The 16,299-nt window shown below is 36.8% G+C and overlaps 1 protein-coding gene and 1 non-coding gene across 2 annotated transcripts; one reads left to right on the top strand and one right to left on the bottom strand.

Moving 5' to 3' along the window:
- The first annotated feature begins 2,673 nt into the window (after window positions 1-2,673).
- On the top strand, window positions 2,674-15,938 carry LOC148864957 (transcription factor bHLH104-like). The gene is made up of 5 exons (XM_088976795.1): window positions 2,674-3,093; window positions 3,707-3,775; window positions 5,243-5,320; window positions 5,924-6,086; window positions 15,356-15,938. The coding sequence occupies exons 1-5, from the start codon at window positions 3,002-3,004 to the stop codon at window positions 15,602-15,604; spliced, it is 651 nt and encodes a 216-aa protein (XP_088832921.1). The 5' UTR covers window positions 2,674-3,001; the 3' UTR covers window positions 15,605-15,938.
- LOC148864958 (small nucleolar RNA snoR101) lies at window positions 12,072-12,129 on the bottom strand. The gene has a single exon (XR_016111745.1). It is a non-coding gene; the product is annotated as a small nucleolar RNA snoR101 (small nucleolar RNA).
- Window positions 15,939-16,299: the final 361 nt, after the last annotated feature.

The raw sequence follows: 16,299 nt of genomic DNA, 5'->3' as shown, positions 1-16,299 counted from the left end.
GTGTCAGATTATTGAAATTTCAAATAAATATCAAGCCTACTATTGTTTTCTGGATTAAGGAGTGTAAAATTGCTGCAGTTCTATCTGCAGACTGAGATGACCCATTTAGTTTGGTACAAGCCTTTGCTTTCCATGTGGGGGATTGACTAGTTTCATTGACAGTGGCTGCCAATGGAAGAAAAATTAAGATGTTTTGAAACCCAAGAAAAATTTCAAATAAATATCAAGCCTACTAGTTTCAGGCCTAAGCTATACATTAGGCCTGATTGGTTGTTCTTATTCCTGGACTGAGCATGGAAATTATATTGAATTGGCAAGTCAAATCACAATCAATCAAACCAATTTAATCATCGAAACGAGGAAGTTAACCTTGCTGATAGTGAAATTAGGAAGTTGAAATAGCCAGCCAGCCAGCCAGCCAGCCAAAACAAACCTCCGATTTGCACTTTACTACAGTGCAAGATATCACTAAAACCATTTGAGTTAAGCTGACAGCTGATAAAATATTAAAATGTTGAAAAAGATGCATCAAATGATTCAAATAAAGCATAGCTTGATAAGTGCTATCATGGACCAAAATGATCCATTAGAATATTAGATGGCATGTTTCTTGTCATCTATATGACGTAAAGAATGTTTAGCTGGGACCCACAAATTCTCTTTCTTTCTTAATCATCTCAACGCCACGTATTCTCATATCTATCAGCACCCTGTAGATGACCGTTAATCTATATTTGTATGTTTATCTATATCAGTCCATAGAGACTAGAGAGTGATCCGCTTTACAGTTTACACAGCGCATGCAAATTACAAAAATATACGAGGGCCGTTGAGACTTGAGACTGCAACTGCCAAAACGACCAAGTAAAAGAAAAAACAATAATTATAATAATAAAACAAAGTCCAGCCACCAAAAGTCAAGCCCAAAATCCCAAGTCCCACAACCCTCTCTCTTTTCCAAGTTCTCAGTTCCAAGTTGTGCGATGCAGTTTTATTTGGTGGTCGGCTTTCAAAGTGGGGCCCCGATTCCCTTTTTCCGATAATTTTTTTTTTTTCTTTTGGTAATGGTGGGTCCCTTTTTAGAATACGTTAAAGCAATGGACCAATTAGACGTACCATCACACCTTTTATTTTATGGCCATATGACTTTGGTGGGAGGGATGGAAGAGAAACATGTGGCGTGCTCCTTTGGTGGCTTCCCATGTCAATCCATCCCCCACTTCTCCCCTCTATCCACTCCATTACATCCCAACTCGTTTACAAATTACAGTATGCAACCATAATAGGTTTGTCAGTGGGTCGGGTGAAGTGGTAGACCCGCACTTAACTATCGGGCTAGGGTTAGATTTTATCGGTTTTTGGGTTCGGGTTCCAGCTGGTATTGCAGCATTAAAATCTTGGGGTTTTTACGGTTCAGTCCACCCTTAGGGTGGAGCTATGATTTCTAGGGGTGGATTGAATCCTGTCCTGGATTGATGCTAAATTCATAGGTAGGATGTGGTTTATAGGTTTGGAGGACTGAAAATTAGACTTTTAAGGTAGAGTGCTGTCTAAAAATTCTTAAAATAATTTTTGTATGTATAGGTTTGGGGTTTATCTTTGGCATTAGGGCCACCAATGAAATAGGAATAAGAAGACTTGTTTTTAAACATTAAAAAAAATGTGATACAAGAGTTTGGATCTATTGATCACAACACATTAGGTACAATCTATCTATACTATGTATAAAAATGTGGATGCATGGTGAAAGTTTTTTTTTTGTATTAGAATTATACTCTATTTCTTTGCTTGTGAAATGGTATAAAAGTTATTTTATTACAGCTTTAGTGGCGCTTTTAATGGCACTAAATGCCCATATTTGTTTATTTATTCCGTCTCTAACTGTAAGGGTTGAAAATGTAATTTCAATTATTATATTTCAACTCATTTAACCCACTCTCATTAAGTCTTATATTTAAGGTATTAACTCCCATTTTCTTTTATTAAATCCTATATTTAAGTTACTTTCACTAATAAATGACACTAATTACATCTATGCCAATATCTTTAATAATATAAACCCACATGTTTTAAAACTAACTCAAAAATAAAATCATTCATTATCCAAGTAGTGGGATAAGCAATTCAACCATCATCAAATTGATCAATCTATGAAGACATAGTTAAGTAATCATTTTTTTTTTAAATAGAAATAAATTTAAAAAATTACAAAAATGTAGAAGAAAATAGACACATTTATGATATTTTTGTTAATCAAATTAAAAAAATTATAATAAATAAGAATTATTTTTATTGATAATGAAAATGAAATGCATTATCCAAAACTAACCAAAACTGAAATTATTTTATTATTTGGAAAAAATCAATAGTTCAACTTTTGGGTTAAATTTAACATTTAGTGTCATAAATAAGTAATAAAAATTAATAAAATATCAAAATATAAAAAATGAAAAAAATACATACATTTTACAAAAAAAGTCAGGATATAATATTATATTAAACAAAATATAAATATGACACATCAAAATTATTTGTATACACAAAAATAATTTTTATAAGAGAAAATGTACCGATCCTGACCCGTTAACATACCTACCGGGTCTAATTAACTGACCCGTCTAATTAGCAGCTGGCAACCATCTTTCATTTATTACACTTACAACACACACAGATGGCTTCAGATATTTTCACCAACTGCCCTTCTCCAACGGAAGAAGCTTTTTAGCAGTTAGCACTTTTTATTGACGAGGGGAGCTCTTTCTTTTTGGGGGTAGAATTGTCTTTTCATTTCTCATAGATCCTGTGTGGAAGGTTTCAAATGCAACCGTAATTTACCCTCTCTGGGCTTCTCGCTTCTGATCGACTGCCAAGTGCCAATGGACAAGGCCGAGGCGCCAGAATTCGATTCAGATTTTTAGGGTTTCTGAAACGCCTTGTCTCTTTCTTCTTGATATTTTTATTCAGATTTTTTTTACTTGTTTTGGTTTTCGAATCGCAAGTAATGGATTCATTCCAGGACAGTAGTTGGAATCTTCTCGATTATAGTATAATCGAAGACGGAACATCTACCGATTTCTATTGGAACAATCAGGAGTATGTTTTTCTCAGACTTTCTTTTTAATCTTGTTCCTTGTCTCATATTATATGTTCTCATTGTAATTTCTGATTACATGCATTTCTTGGATTAAAGTGGTTATCTTAGGTTCCTGGTTTTTGATCTTCAAGTTTTAGGATTTCAATGCAGAAGTGTTTCTGTCAAATATACTTTTGTGTTTGCTGCTGTTTGATTTGAGGACTTGTTCTTCTACTGATCTCCATTTTTGTGCTATTGTGTGGAAAGCATAGAAGTTTTGGTTGCTGGTACAAATATGTGAACTGAAATTTTGGAACATATAAAAACAATCATAAAAGGATAGGGTTTATGAAATGCGTGAGTTGGAATATAGTTAGGAAAGTTAAAGCTATCTTAGTAATGCAAAATATATCAAGTCTATTCTTCAATGGCACTGGGGGAAGAAGCTAACGACCTGATCTAACTGAATTGTGTTAGCGAGAATTCTAAACTCAAAATGTCTGTAGATTGGTGCTGGTCTGAAAAATCCTCGTCTATAATTACTGCAATTACTTACTCAAGATTGGTGAATGAATTTTTAGAATATGAAAATCAATGGATTATTGATTACTGTTCTCAAACCTCTCTTTGCAGCTGCTGCTTGGATTTTGATGTTTCACCTATCGAGTCCATTCTCCAAGAAAAAGCATGCACAAGAAAGAGGTATGTTTTATAATCTATTTGTTCTAGATCTTTATATCATACCAATTTATTTTTTTCATATATTATAATTGAAAACAATAAATCACTGATAAAAAAGTGGAAACAATAAATCTTCTCTGAACCTTTCTTTTGAATGCTGGGTAGTTATGTTTGTCAATAAATTCCTTTGTCAATGATCACAAAAAAAAAAAAAAAACTACAGTGTATAAGAAATAGGAGTGCAATAGTTTTCTCCCTGTAAATATTTCAGAACCCACTCTAGTTTTATTTTGCTTTATTTTTCTATTTTTTTCTAGGGAATTTTCTGGTTTGGGGCAAGGTTCAAAATATCGATACAGGGCGATATGCCGGTAGGGCGTATAGGCCTGTATCAGTACTGTTTTCTTTGTTTTTATTATTATTTTTTGAATCTGGTTCAGAGGGGCCGGTCTACCCCTGAACCACTCGCCGACCCAAAGCACCCCCTGTAGGGGCATATCGGGAAGGCTCCGATACGATCTCAAGTCAGCAGGATCTACATCCACTGACATTACCACATGAACTAGCTGGCATTTGCTTCTGAACCTGCTCTAGTCGTTAGTTTGTTACATGACTGAACTTAGATATGGCTATGGTCAAGTATCATATATTACATGGGACTTATGGGTACTTTTCGTTGAACCATTCACATACAGCTTATCTTTCAATATACAACAATATCCCTTGGGGTTCACCTGTTATGAACGGTGTTGTAAGTTAGCAATGGGTATTATCTTGTACTTGTTTCCCTACTCAAAAGCACACTTTGTTTGTGATATTCAGATGAAAATATTGATCCATGCTGAAATTGAAGAACAGACATGTATATCAATCATTTCTAGGGATGTTTTAGGATAATGTGAATTTGGTTTAATTTGATTCACTGAAAAAATAGAAAATGGCCATTTTTGTGTTAAATAACCTGTAAATTTTATCTTAAAATAGCACTACATTACCTATTCCTTTGGTAAGTAAGTTGGGATTAAGCCCCAAACTTAGTGCAATGCAGAATCCGAAATAAAAAAAGCTATTTTGGAGATTTTTCTTTTGTCTTTTGGTGGTCAAGTAAATAACCAAACATTTGTATACCTTTAGAATGCCAACTTTGGTTGCTACATTCCAGAATGGGGAGAGAAACTTCTGAATAGTTGTGTAAGGATTTGATGTTTACTTGCTCCATATTAAAGGTCCTTTCATTCTTTTGGACAATGTTCTGTTAATTAATAAAATCTGAGCAGTTTAGCAGTAAGGCAACTTTGTGATCCATTGATTGCTACCTTGGAAAGTTGCTTTTGTTCACACTTGGATTTTATTTGTTTTTCTTGATGTTTGTGTGGACATTTTGCTTTTGTTTTTTTTTTTTCATTACCAGATGTTGCTGATGTTAATTTTATGCTTTCCATGATTCTACATTTTCATGAAAATGACTTACTTGGTAATAATATGCAGGGGACGCAATGAGTCATGCAGTGGACCAGGATCCAAAGCTTGTCGTGAGAAAATGCGTAGGGACAGGATGAATGACATGTATGCATCTTATTTTTAATATGGTTCTTCTTCTGAATCCATCCATTAGAGTTTTAGCATTCAGACGTCAAAGCTTAAACATTTTATTTAATAGTGTGAAAAGATATTGCATTTCGTATTTCCAAGATACGGCCCTAGACAGAGGAGAATGGAAGAACATGATTTTATATATTTGACTCTTCCTACTTAGGACAAAGTTGATACAGATGATGATTGATTTCATTTCTCATTAGTATATCTGTATATGTAAACTGTTGTTTGAGCAACTTCCACCCCTTCTCCTTCTGATCATGGTTCTTCCTTATGAATGTATACTATGCTTAAGATTCCGAGAACAGTATATTTGGTAGGTGCTACCTTTTACTGCTTAGGTTCCATGTGCCTAGAAACATGATGTCACTCTTCCTGAAGAATGAAATGTTAACTCAACTGTATCCTGAACATGCATCTATTTTTTCCTTGGAGGATTGGGGCCATTAGCACAGTTCATTAATTACAATAACAGTCTCATCTTTATGGAGGTCTTCCAAGTTCATCTATCTATTTAAAATCATGGTACCATAAGATGAAAGTCCCGTAATGGAATATCTGTCTGCTTTGCAGGTTTTCAGATTTGACCTCAATTTTGGAGCCTGGGAGACCTGCTAAGACTGACAAATCTGCCATACTTGGTGATGCTATTCGTGTTCTGAACCAGCTAAGAACAGAAGCTCAGGAGCTTAAAGATGCAAATGAGAAGCTTCAGGAAGACGTAAAGAACTTAAAGGTAAAAATTTGCACCTCCAGATACTCAACATCATATAGGCTATTGATATCCCGTGTGCTTCAATATATTTGGACAGGTACCATATGCACAACAAGCATTGACTTTATACTATAATAATAATAACAATAAAATGTTATAAAATAATAATAGTTAAAATAATAATAATAGTAGTTGAAATAAAATGTTATAACTTATAAAAAAAATGCAATAACAACAAGATATTAAAGTCTTGCACCCTCATTAACAACCAGACATGTGTAACTGGTTGCAGTCTTGTAGAAAAATGCAAGTAAAACCTAATACTCATAAAATGTGAGAGAACATAAAGAAGTGAAAGTAGGGGTGATCATTAATAGCCCGCCCCAGAAATTTCTGGGCTGGGCCTGGGCCCAATACTTTAGGACCGGATAGCACATATTTATATTTATTATGTATACTTATGTATATGTGTTATTTTATGTTATATTTTAAATTACATATATATATATATATATATATATATATATAAATAAATACTGTATACTATATATAATATTTTATGTTATGTTAATGTATAACCTAAAAATTAAACATATGTTATATGTCTATCAACTTTGTTCTGCTGATACAGTGTTCTAAAAAATAGTTGGAAAATTACTTTTGTGGCTGAGTATTCATAGATACTTTAAAGTATGAAATCTTGGTTTTTTTTTTTTTTTCGATTCTGGATTTTTTTTTCGTAAAAAGTCAAGGGGTAGTGGCTTTGTAAGGTTTTTGGTTTCCCTTTGTATATCTTCTTGTTGTACAGGGTCTTTTGTCTTTAATGAAATATCTATACCTATCTTTTCTCAAGAAATATTTAAAGTCATAGGCGTGGAACTAGGGGTTATCATCAGCTGGGCCTGGCTGGGCTTAGCACCTAAGGGCTGTAGTTTGGGCCTGGGCCAGCCCTTATTTGAAGTTTATGACTTTTTTTTTTCAGCACAAAAAAAAAGACAGTTTTGAAAAAGATGAAAAGACATTTAGATTTTGATTTTTTTACTGTAGTTCTTGAAATGTCTTAATCATTGATTGTGAGTATTAACCTTATATGATATGATGCTATTAGAAAACTCTGATTTTACTTTTATAGCCTGAACAGAAACTAAGGCAAGCATTGGCACTATATAAATGTTATACTTTATATAATATAAAAATACAGGGTAAAAGACTTTAAACTTCCCTTGATGTTTCTCCTAAATATTAGAACTTCTCTCTTTTCAAAAAGGACTAAGACCTCCCTTGTGGGTGATGTCATCAGACAAAGACCTCCCATCTGTTGACAATCTATCAATATCCATTTGTATGTGACATCACACGTGGCTGATTTTTTTTAAACCTAAATTTGCCCCTTTATGGTTTGGGTTGGTTTGACCTTGAGCAGTGTTGATATTTCCTTGGTCCTTCCTAGGATCTCCATTCTAGAACAGAACAGGTGCATTTCCAAATATGAAATCCACTGTTTGCTCAAGTGAATGCATATACAAGGTATTTCGATACCCTTCGAAGCTACAACTGCAGTAAGTGGACAAGTTGGCCCCATTTTGGACCACTGCTGCCTGGCCCTTTGCTAATCCTGCGGTGTTGTGGAAGGTTGTATCTACCATGGGCAAACCTTGTCCAACCATGGTTGTAAAGGAATCATAGTTAAAAATGAAAATAAAAATAAAGGAGAGAAATTAATTTGATGATGAGAATCAGCTTATCCGAGGTTACAGAATGTAGTTGTACCATCACTTGCGCTATGGCTGCCAAGTTGTCTGAACTTTGTTTTTGGTGGGCTGAGATAAAAATGTCGTCCAGTGAATGTGAAGTTGTCTATCTCTGTTTTCTGGTGCCACAAAATGCTGTCTGTGTGCAAACAATGAAATCTCAATGTTATGGCTGAACTCAGAGCACACTTCTGCTGGCATCAAAAGCTGTATAAGCTTTGAATTTCTTGTACAGTTTACCTCTATAAATATAGATGAAGATCACTAAAAACCAGTGTTTAGAAAACCAGACCAGACCGGCCGGTTGAACTGTGACATGGGGCCCTGACCGGTTCAGTCATGCCCCAATAACCAGACTTGCTCAAACCCCGCTGAAAACCGTCTGACCGGCCGGTTGAACTGGAAAACAGGTGAACCGGTCCCGGTTTCATGAAACCGCCTAGGTTCATACATAAGTGAAATTTTAAAATGTTGTTAACAAGATTTGAACTCAAGACCTCTTATTTTCACAAATTACTTAATTACCAGTAATCCACCTCTTATGCTAATTAATGACTATTTATTATACATATTACATTATTATGCACGCACTTTAAAGAAAATGTAAGTTAAAAGGCTTGAACCCTAGTCATTTGTTTTAAAAATTAAGAAACTTACCATCTGTCCACCATATTTAAGTACATTAAAAGTTGTAAAATATATTATATATAGTATTTATATGACCCGTAGTATATATATGCATATGCCATGTTATCACGGTTTGACCTCTGGTTTGACCAGGTCAAACCTCTGACACGTGAACCTTCCCTTCTCCGGTTCTATGCCCGGTCCTGTTCTCTGAACACTGCTAAAAACTACAGTATAAGAACTTGTTTGTATGCATTGGCAGTGAGGTATCAAGTTCCATTATCTATTCTGGAAGACCAACATCATGTGAAACAAAGATGGATTGAAATTAATAAACAAACAGACCAACGCATGAAAATCAGTGGGACTGTGAGAGGTATAGTAACCAAAAACAGATCAACCTAAGAATTAGGATTGTTTTCTGAGAACTGTAAAACATCCAATAACACTAAAATAACTCCTTCTCAAGCTGGAGAGAGAGAGAGAGAGAGAGAGAGAGAGAGAGAGAGAGAGAGAGAGAGAGAGAGAGATTTCTTCAATGAAACCAACAAAAAAGTATCTTGAACTCTTATTTCCAAACTTAACACTTTCAATACATTAAAATATTTGACCTGCTCTTTCCTTGGTACATATTTTCATTGTTACACCAGATTTCAAACCAAAATGGTTAACCATGCCTAATGGCTTCCAGTCGGTCTCCCTACAGCTACGACTACCAAGACAATTGCTGGTGCTACTGCTACTACTACAACAATGGGTTGCAAACTTCCTAGTTGGGGAAGAAAGACTTAAGCTTAAGCATATTCACCATCTTGAGAGTGTTCTCAAGGAGAAATCAAACACATCTTTCATCTATCTAATCTATCTACAGAGACCAGTAATCTCTTTGTCCAATTCTATGTGCACATGATCAATCTGCAACTTGATATGAGCTTCTTTTCTGGCTTTTATTTCGATTTCTTCTCTTTGTGAATCCCCCCACAAGTAAATAGGGCGAGAAATTCTGTATAGCTTAGTGTTATTGGAGAGAGGTGCAGACATGCCATTTCTGAGTTTCCATGCCAGTGTTGTTGCTTGGATGCCGTTGCCATGAGAACAAGTTTGTGATAACACAAACAAGAGTAAAGGAGACCTTTTATGACTCTGTTAGACAACTCTGTTGGTGGAGGTCTTGGTCCATTTTCAAAAGGAGAGGATTTAATATTTATGAGAAGCCTCAAGGGAGGTTTAAGTCTTTTACCCAGAATTATATATATAAATATATATATATATATATATATATATATATATAGATGAATGTATTGCGGGCTAGGCCAGGCCTGCAAAGAAAACCTAGGTCCAAGCCTGGAGATTTCCTAGGGCCCAACCCCTAGGTGATATGGATGTTTTTGAAGTCAGAGATGCCTGAAGCAATGGCTTTAGGCAAGGTAAGAATATTAAAATCTAAATTCTGAAAGAAATAAAATGTTTGGAAAAATTTATTAGCGCAATTGGTTAGAGCATCTCACAATTAACATGAAGGTTGTAGTGTTGTAGATTCATGTCTTGCATAGGTTAAACTGTTTAAACTGTAAAGATACAAGCCACAACCTTCAAGATGTTAACTTGTCGATTCACACATTATTCAAGGTTAATTCATCAAAACATAACAAGAAGCCAGGTGACCAACTGATGGCGGCTGAGTTGGTAAAGTTTCTGGCTAGTTGGAACAAGTGACTTGGGATCAAATCCTTTTGCCACCAGGGTTGGGATGGAGTGTAGTCCATTAGCCTACCAAAATCATATTTCCTATTCTGAAATGTCTCCATACCACTCTAAGCTACTTCTGGAGATTGGCTGGGAAGCTGCTTATATAATACTCGGGGCTCCTTCTCGGGGAGAGGTACTTCAAAGGCAGTTTGGGAAACTGTAGTGTAGAGGCTTGACTGGACATTGGCTTGGAAAGTTAAATACTTATCAAAGGGTGGTAAAGTAACATTTATAAACAAAGGGTGGTAAGGTAACCCTTGTCAAAAGTGTTCTGAGCTAACTCCCAACTTACATGTTATCTCCTTTTCCAATACTGACTAGTATGGTAGCTTTGATGTAGGGCTGTCAATTGAACTGGATTTGGTCCAATCCGGTCCAGTCCAACATTGGTCCATTTACAAATGGACTGGACCAAATCCGGTCCAAACCCCATACAAACCGGATCCAGTCCCATCCAATTGAAATGCAAATGGACCGGATTGGACCCAATCCAGTCCAAATTAATGTTTTCCCTACTTAAAAATCAGCATAAAAGGATATGATTTCATTTCACACAGGCAGTTTACTGCGTCATCTGATCTGATTTGAAAGCCATTAACGTCATCTGAAAGCCATTAAAAGTCAACATAAAAGGATATGATTTCATTTCACACAAGTAGTTTACTACATCATCTGCTGGTTCAGTTGTGGGTCACTACCATTAATGTCTTAGTAAACCTTCTCATCTCTGTGGCTCTATAGTAATTAATTATCAGGGATGATACCAGAATCTATTAGGAATTGTACTAAATTGGAAGAACTATATCTTACTGAGAACCAGTTAGTTGGAGTTTTGCCTAAGAGCCTAAACAATCTTCAGTTCCTTGCTTACTTGGATGTCAGTTCGAATAGACTTGAGGGCAAGATAAAGTTGGGGGGTTCAGGTAGTTGTAGGAATTTGCAGGAGTTGGTCTTGACTTACAATCAATTTAATGGAGAAATACCATCAGGCTTGGGCAATTGCAGTGGCTTAAGATTCTTGGCAGCTCTGGGTAATAAATTAACAGGTCAAATCCCCTCTTCCCTTGGATTACTAACTAAATCGGAGCTACTTTACCTCAATGAGTAACTCTTTGTCAGCGGTAATTCCACCAGAGATTGGGACCTGTACTTCCTTGAAGGAATTACTCTTGCAGAAAAACCAACTCGAAGGCAAAATTCCAAGTGAGTTGGGATCTTTGAGTAAATTAGAGGAACTTGTGTTGTTTACAAACAGATTGACTTGAGAGATTCCAACCCTCAAATATCTCTCTGTCTATCAGAACAATTTGTCTGGGGAATTACCTTTAGAGATTCCAACCCTCAATGTCAGTGATGATGAGGCAGGAAAAGGCCCTAATACCGCAGAGGCCTTGAGGGCTCAGGTGAATGCTGAAGAAAGAGATGAATAGACTTCAAGTTCAAGTGGGATCAGTGAGAACAACAGTGAGAGTGGGAGTGGGAGTGGGAGTGGGAGCAGTAGCAGTAGCAGTGACAGTGAAGCGGGTGATGAAGATTCAGTCAATTCTATCTGAAATATCAAAGTAAGGTGGGGTTAACTTTTATTTAAACACCCCAAATAACAGGTCTTAAGATACAACAAAAACAAAAATGTGCTCTGCAATTGGTCAAAGGGAAAAACAGAAAAAACAAGTAAGATGTTCCTCCATGTTAGGGAGCATATTTGTGCAGGGTGCTTTAGTGATTTTTACCTGCGTTTGTATGGTCTCCAAACTCCCATTAATATCTTTTCATGTCTTTTATAACTCTGGCTTGTAGAATTTGACATAGAGTAGTAGTCCACTGCAGCCTCATATACCATCACGTGGCTGATATCTACTTCCACAGGCTCTCTAATGAGAGCAACCCTTCAGATACTTATCAACGCATGAACTTACCTTAGAGATCAAGTGTAAGACATCATATGCGTAGACTTCACTTAAAATGAAAGAGTAAAAAGCCCAAATTGAAAAAAAAAAATTTAACATCTGAAAGTATAGGCATCAAAGGCCAGAATATAGACAGGAAAACCAATTATTTTAGGCAAAAGAAACTTAAAATCTAATCAGTGATGATATTTTTTTTGTTAGGTATGTTAAAAAACAAATTTATTGTTCATGGTCCAATCAGTGAAGTGGGTTTTTCAATTACATATCCAACCTAATTTATTGTCCTAAAAGAAATAGAAAGCCTAACCCAAATGATCAAAACCTGGTAATCCCAAACAATATTTAAATACATGTACAGGGTCATTAGATAACTGTGAATACAGTTGGACAAATGTTCAAAATATCACAATTATCAGTGCATATCATACAATATATATCCCTATTTAATAGGAGATAATAGATCTCCATAAATCCCTCTCAACGTAGCTGTCAGTACATACTGAACTGAACAGACAGAAGGAAAAAATAAATAAAAAACATTTCCCTTTGGAAACTCCCGTTTTTCATATCATGAGTGTCTATACAATGAAGCATGCATTTGGCTTTCTAAAACAGAAAAAGAAAATAAAAGAAAAAATCTGAATAAATCTATCATTCTTTTAACTGAATTATGCATTTGGCTAGATTGACTCCCATAGGTACCCACAGTAGCACTGCCAACACGTTTAATGGTGTAGGCCTTGCCACCGCCCGTCCGTTGTGGAAGATTAATGGTTTTGGATAATCCTTTCTCGGGAAGGATGGGGCCTTCTCCTCCACCGGAACAAAGTATACTTCCTGCAAGTGACAATGGCTCAAATGTAGGAGAGAGAGAGAGAGAGAGAGAGAGAGAGAGAGAGAGAGAGAGAGAGAGCACATGGCATCAGGCATGGTGAAATAACAAAATCAGGTGATCAAATGAAATACCGCCATCTGCCAGCGAGATTGAGGATGGAGTGATGGAGGCACAGAGGCGCTGAACCCTAGCCTTCGAAAGCTTCCACACGTGATGCTTCAAAGTTCAAATGAAAATGAACATTGAACGGACCATTCGAACTAGTGGCTTTGTCCACTTTCGGTCCATTCTATGAATGGACTATTCATGTTCAGACCGGTCCGTGTCCATATCATTTTTAGGACCATCCAGTCTGTCCATATCACTTCCGATTCGGATGGTGTCCAACCCGAAATTGGTCCATTGACACCCCTACTTTGATGGAAACAAGGATGAAAGATTTCTTATGGCAAGGGTGGAAAGTGGAATTTAAGACACATCTGGTAAACTGGGACAAATTTTGCAGTCCTAGAACAAATGGTGGTTTGGGTGTTAGGAAATTAAAACCTTTTAGTTTGGTCCTCTTGGGCAAGTGGTTTTGGAGATACAATGAGGAACAGTCTCTGGAGACAAATCTGTTTGAAGATGACATGGACTGGGATCTAGGTATCGTAAGCACCTCTTATGGCTGTGCCCTGTGGAAGGGTTTACAGAAACATTACTCGAATTTCACAAGGGGAATCAAATATGAAGTGGGTAATGGAGCTAGGGTGAGACTTTGGATTGATCCTTGGTGTTTTGAGCAGCCATTGGAGTTATTACCCTTAGCTGTTTGGGCTGGCCCAGAACAAGGAGGCTCTCATTGCAGATGTACTCATACATCACAGGGAAGCAGGGGCTTGATACCCCACATTTAGGAGAATTAATCATTGGGAGGTGAGTCTTTGGTGGACTTGATGCAGAAGATTTATGCTGTTACACCTGATGCTCATACATCACAGGGAAGCAGGGGCTTGATACCCCACATTTAGGAGAATCTTTAATCATTGGGAGGTGAGTCTTTGGTGGACTTGATGCAGAAGATTTATGCTGTTGCACCTGATGGAAACAAGGCAGAAAGGAGGGTTTGGGTTTCGGGATAAAGAGGGTTTTTTTCTCAAGTCAAATCTTTCTGTAACAGGTTGGCTCATACTGGCAGAGGTACCTTCCCTAGCTCTCAAGTCTGGAATACTGTTATACCTACAAAGGTTGCATTTTTCATGTGGACATCAGTCCTAAACAAATGCCTGACAGTGGATAATTAGGTGAAGAGAGGTATGACAGTGAGCAGCACTTTGTGCATCATGTGTAATGAAGACACAGAACTGTGGATCACTTGTTTCTGCATTGTAAATTGGCTAGGAGGCTGTGGCCTGTGGGTCATGATTTTGGGCATTTTTAGAGTTTGTTTTCCAGAAAATATGGTGGCATTTTTATGGAGCTAGCATCTGAAAGGCCTCAATAGAAAGGGAAGGTTGTGTGGGGAGCAATTCCACTGGTGTTAGTGTGGACCATCTGGACTGTAAGGTATCCTTGTGTCTTTGACAATATCACCAAGGGAGGACTCTTTTGTTGAAATTCTTTGGGGCAGATTTTACTCGAGTGGGGGTGCACAGGACTTTAGGGAAGTTCCTTATAGTGTTTTTTTTGGAGATGGGTATACCTTTTTTTTTGTAATTAACATACAAAAAAAGATACTGCAATATGTACAACATGATTGTATCCCAGCAGTTCCTTTTCAAAAGAGATACTGCTTCTGGAGTGGTAATTAGGGCATACACCGTTTTTGAAAAACATGCCCCCAAGTGAATGAAACAAATTGATTCAATGTAAACAAGAAACACCCTATGCACTAACTTTTAATAGGCTACCTTGTCCTTTCACAAGGATTGTGCCCTTGTCACCCCTTCCCTTTACATGATGTCTGTTTGTCATTCGAGTCCCTCCAAATAAATAAATAAATTAGAAATTACAAAAAGAAAAAGAAAAAAGGTTGGCCCTGGCTCAACATTGATATGGGTATTGGAATCCATAGTAGATATTGATCGTCAGTACTGTATGGCATGTATTTGCCAACACTTTGAACTGTTCTAGTGCTTTAGAAAAATGTATTAATCGTATGGAGTCTATTACATGTAAGATGTTGAATGGGTATGAGAAAAGTAATGCCTAAAACCGCACCTTCAGCATTTGCCAGAGCTACCCTATGCTTGACTAAGGCAAATAATGTCAACTTTCATTCCAATAAGTGTTAATTATTTTAATATTACTTTTAACAGTATAAGATTCTAATGTCTTTTGGGTTAGGGGCAATATAACTTCCACTCGGTATTACTTTTACATCACTTCCAGGCATTTCTCTGAGAGCTGTTTATTCATTTTCCTTTTTCTCTTTATTTGCAGGCAGAGAAAAATGAACTTCGTGAAGAGAAGCTCCTACTGAAGGCAGATAAAGAAAGGATGGAGCAACAGCTCAAAACCATGAGCATTATGCCTACGGGTTTTGTTCCGCCAGTTCCTGCAACATATCAAGCTGGAGCAAATAAATTGATGGCCTACCCTAGCTTTGGTGGCTTCCCGATGTGGCAATGGATACCCCCAGCTGTTCTTGACACATCTCAAGACCATGTTCTCAGGCCTCCTGTGGCTTAATTTTGATTGTTGTTGCTTGCATCATTTACAGACGCTTGGTTATACAAATGTCTGAAACTGCAACCGTTGTTTACTTGTAAATACTTTGTGTTTCATGCTAGTTTGGGTATCTTCAAACTGATAAAAGTGCAAATCCTCAGTGTGATTGACCGGTGGTGTCAATCAACTGGTAGCTATTTCTTCAATAAAAGTTTGATCATTTGTCTAACTGTCTCAACGAGTACCAGTTTGCAGAGTTTTCTAGATTGTGCTGTTGGTAGGGGTTTTGGTCTGTAATGACTGTTTATGAATTAAGGTGCTTGGCTTTGCAGCATTTTTTGCTGCTGTTGTTGTATATGAAAGTTGTCACATCAGCATCGTAGAACTGTAGAAGTTTGTCTTGAATTTCACACTAGGGGACGGTGTTGTTTGAATGTCATCTGGGGTTTACTGAATTACTGTTTATGTTGCCGATTGATTTGGTGCTTCGTACTGCACTGATGAATGGAGCATGGTACTTCCTGGGTTTTAAGTCCTTGCAGTCGTCCCCGTCCCCTAAAATCTCGATTAATCAAAGTATTATTTTGAAATCTCTCGTTCCATCTGTCTTCCTAAATCCAAATGCCCAGGACGAATGATCTAATATCAGATTTATTGGATTATCTAATGTCAAACATAGGTGGCACTTTTGAATGCTTTTCTTGCGATGCTTGGTA

The sequence above is a fragment of the Nelumbo lutea genome, chromosome 3 (assembly GCF_056320005.1).
Source record: "Nelumbo lutea isolate HS-2025 chromosome 3, American lotus-T2T, whole genome shotgun sequence".
In the NCBI taxonomy this organism is placed as follows: Eukaryota; Viridiplantae; Streptophyta; class Magnoliopsida; order Proteales; family Nelumbonaceae; genus Nelumbo; species Nelumbo lutea.
This window is presented reverse-complemented; position numbering and strand designations above follow the sequence as displayed.

Coding starts and splice junctions, on each gene's coding strand:
- LOC148864957 (XM_088976795.1), top strand. CDS start 3,002: ATGGATTCATTCCAGGACAGTAGTTGGAATCTTCTCGATTATAGTATA. Junction 5,321..5,923: donor AGGGACAGGATGAATGACAT/GTATGCATCTTA, acceptor TCTGCTTTGCAG/GTTTTCAGATTTGACCTCAA. Junction 6,087..15,355: donor AAGACGTAAAGAACTTAAAG/GTAAAAATTTGC, acceptor CTTTATTTGCAG/GCAGAGAAAAATGAACTTCG.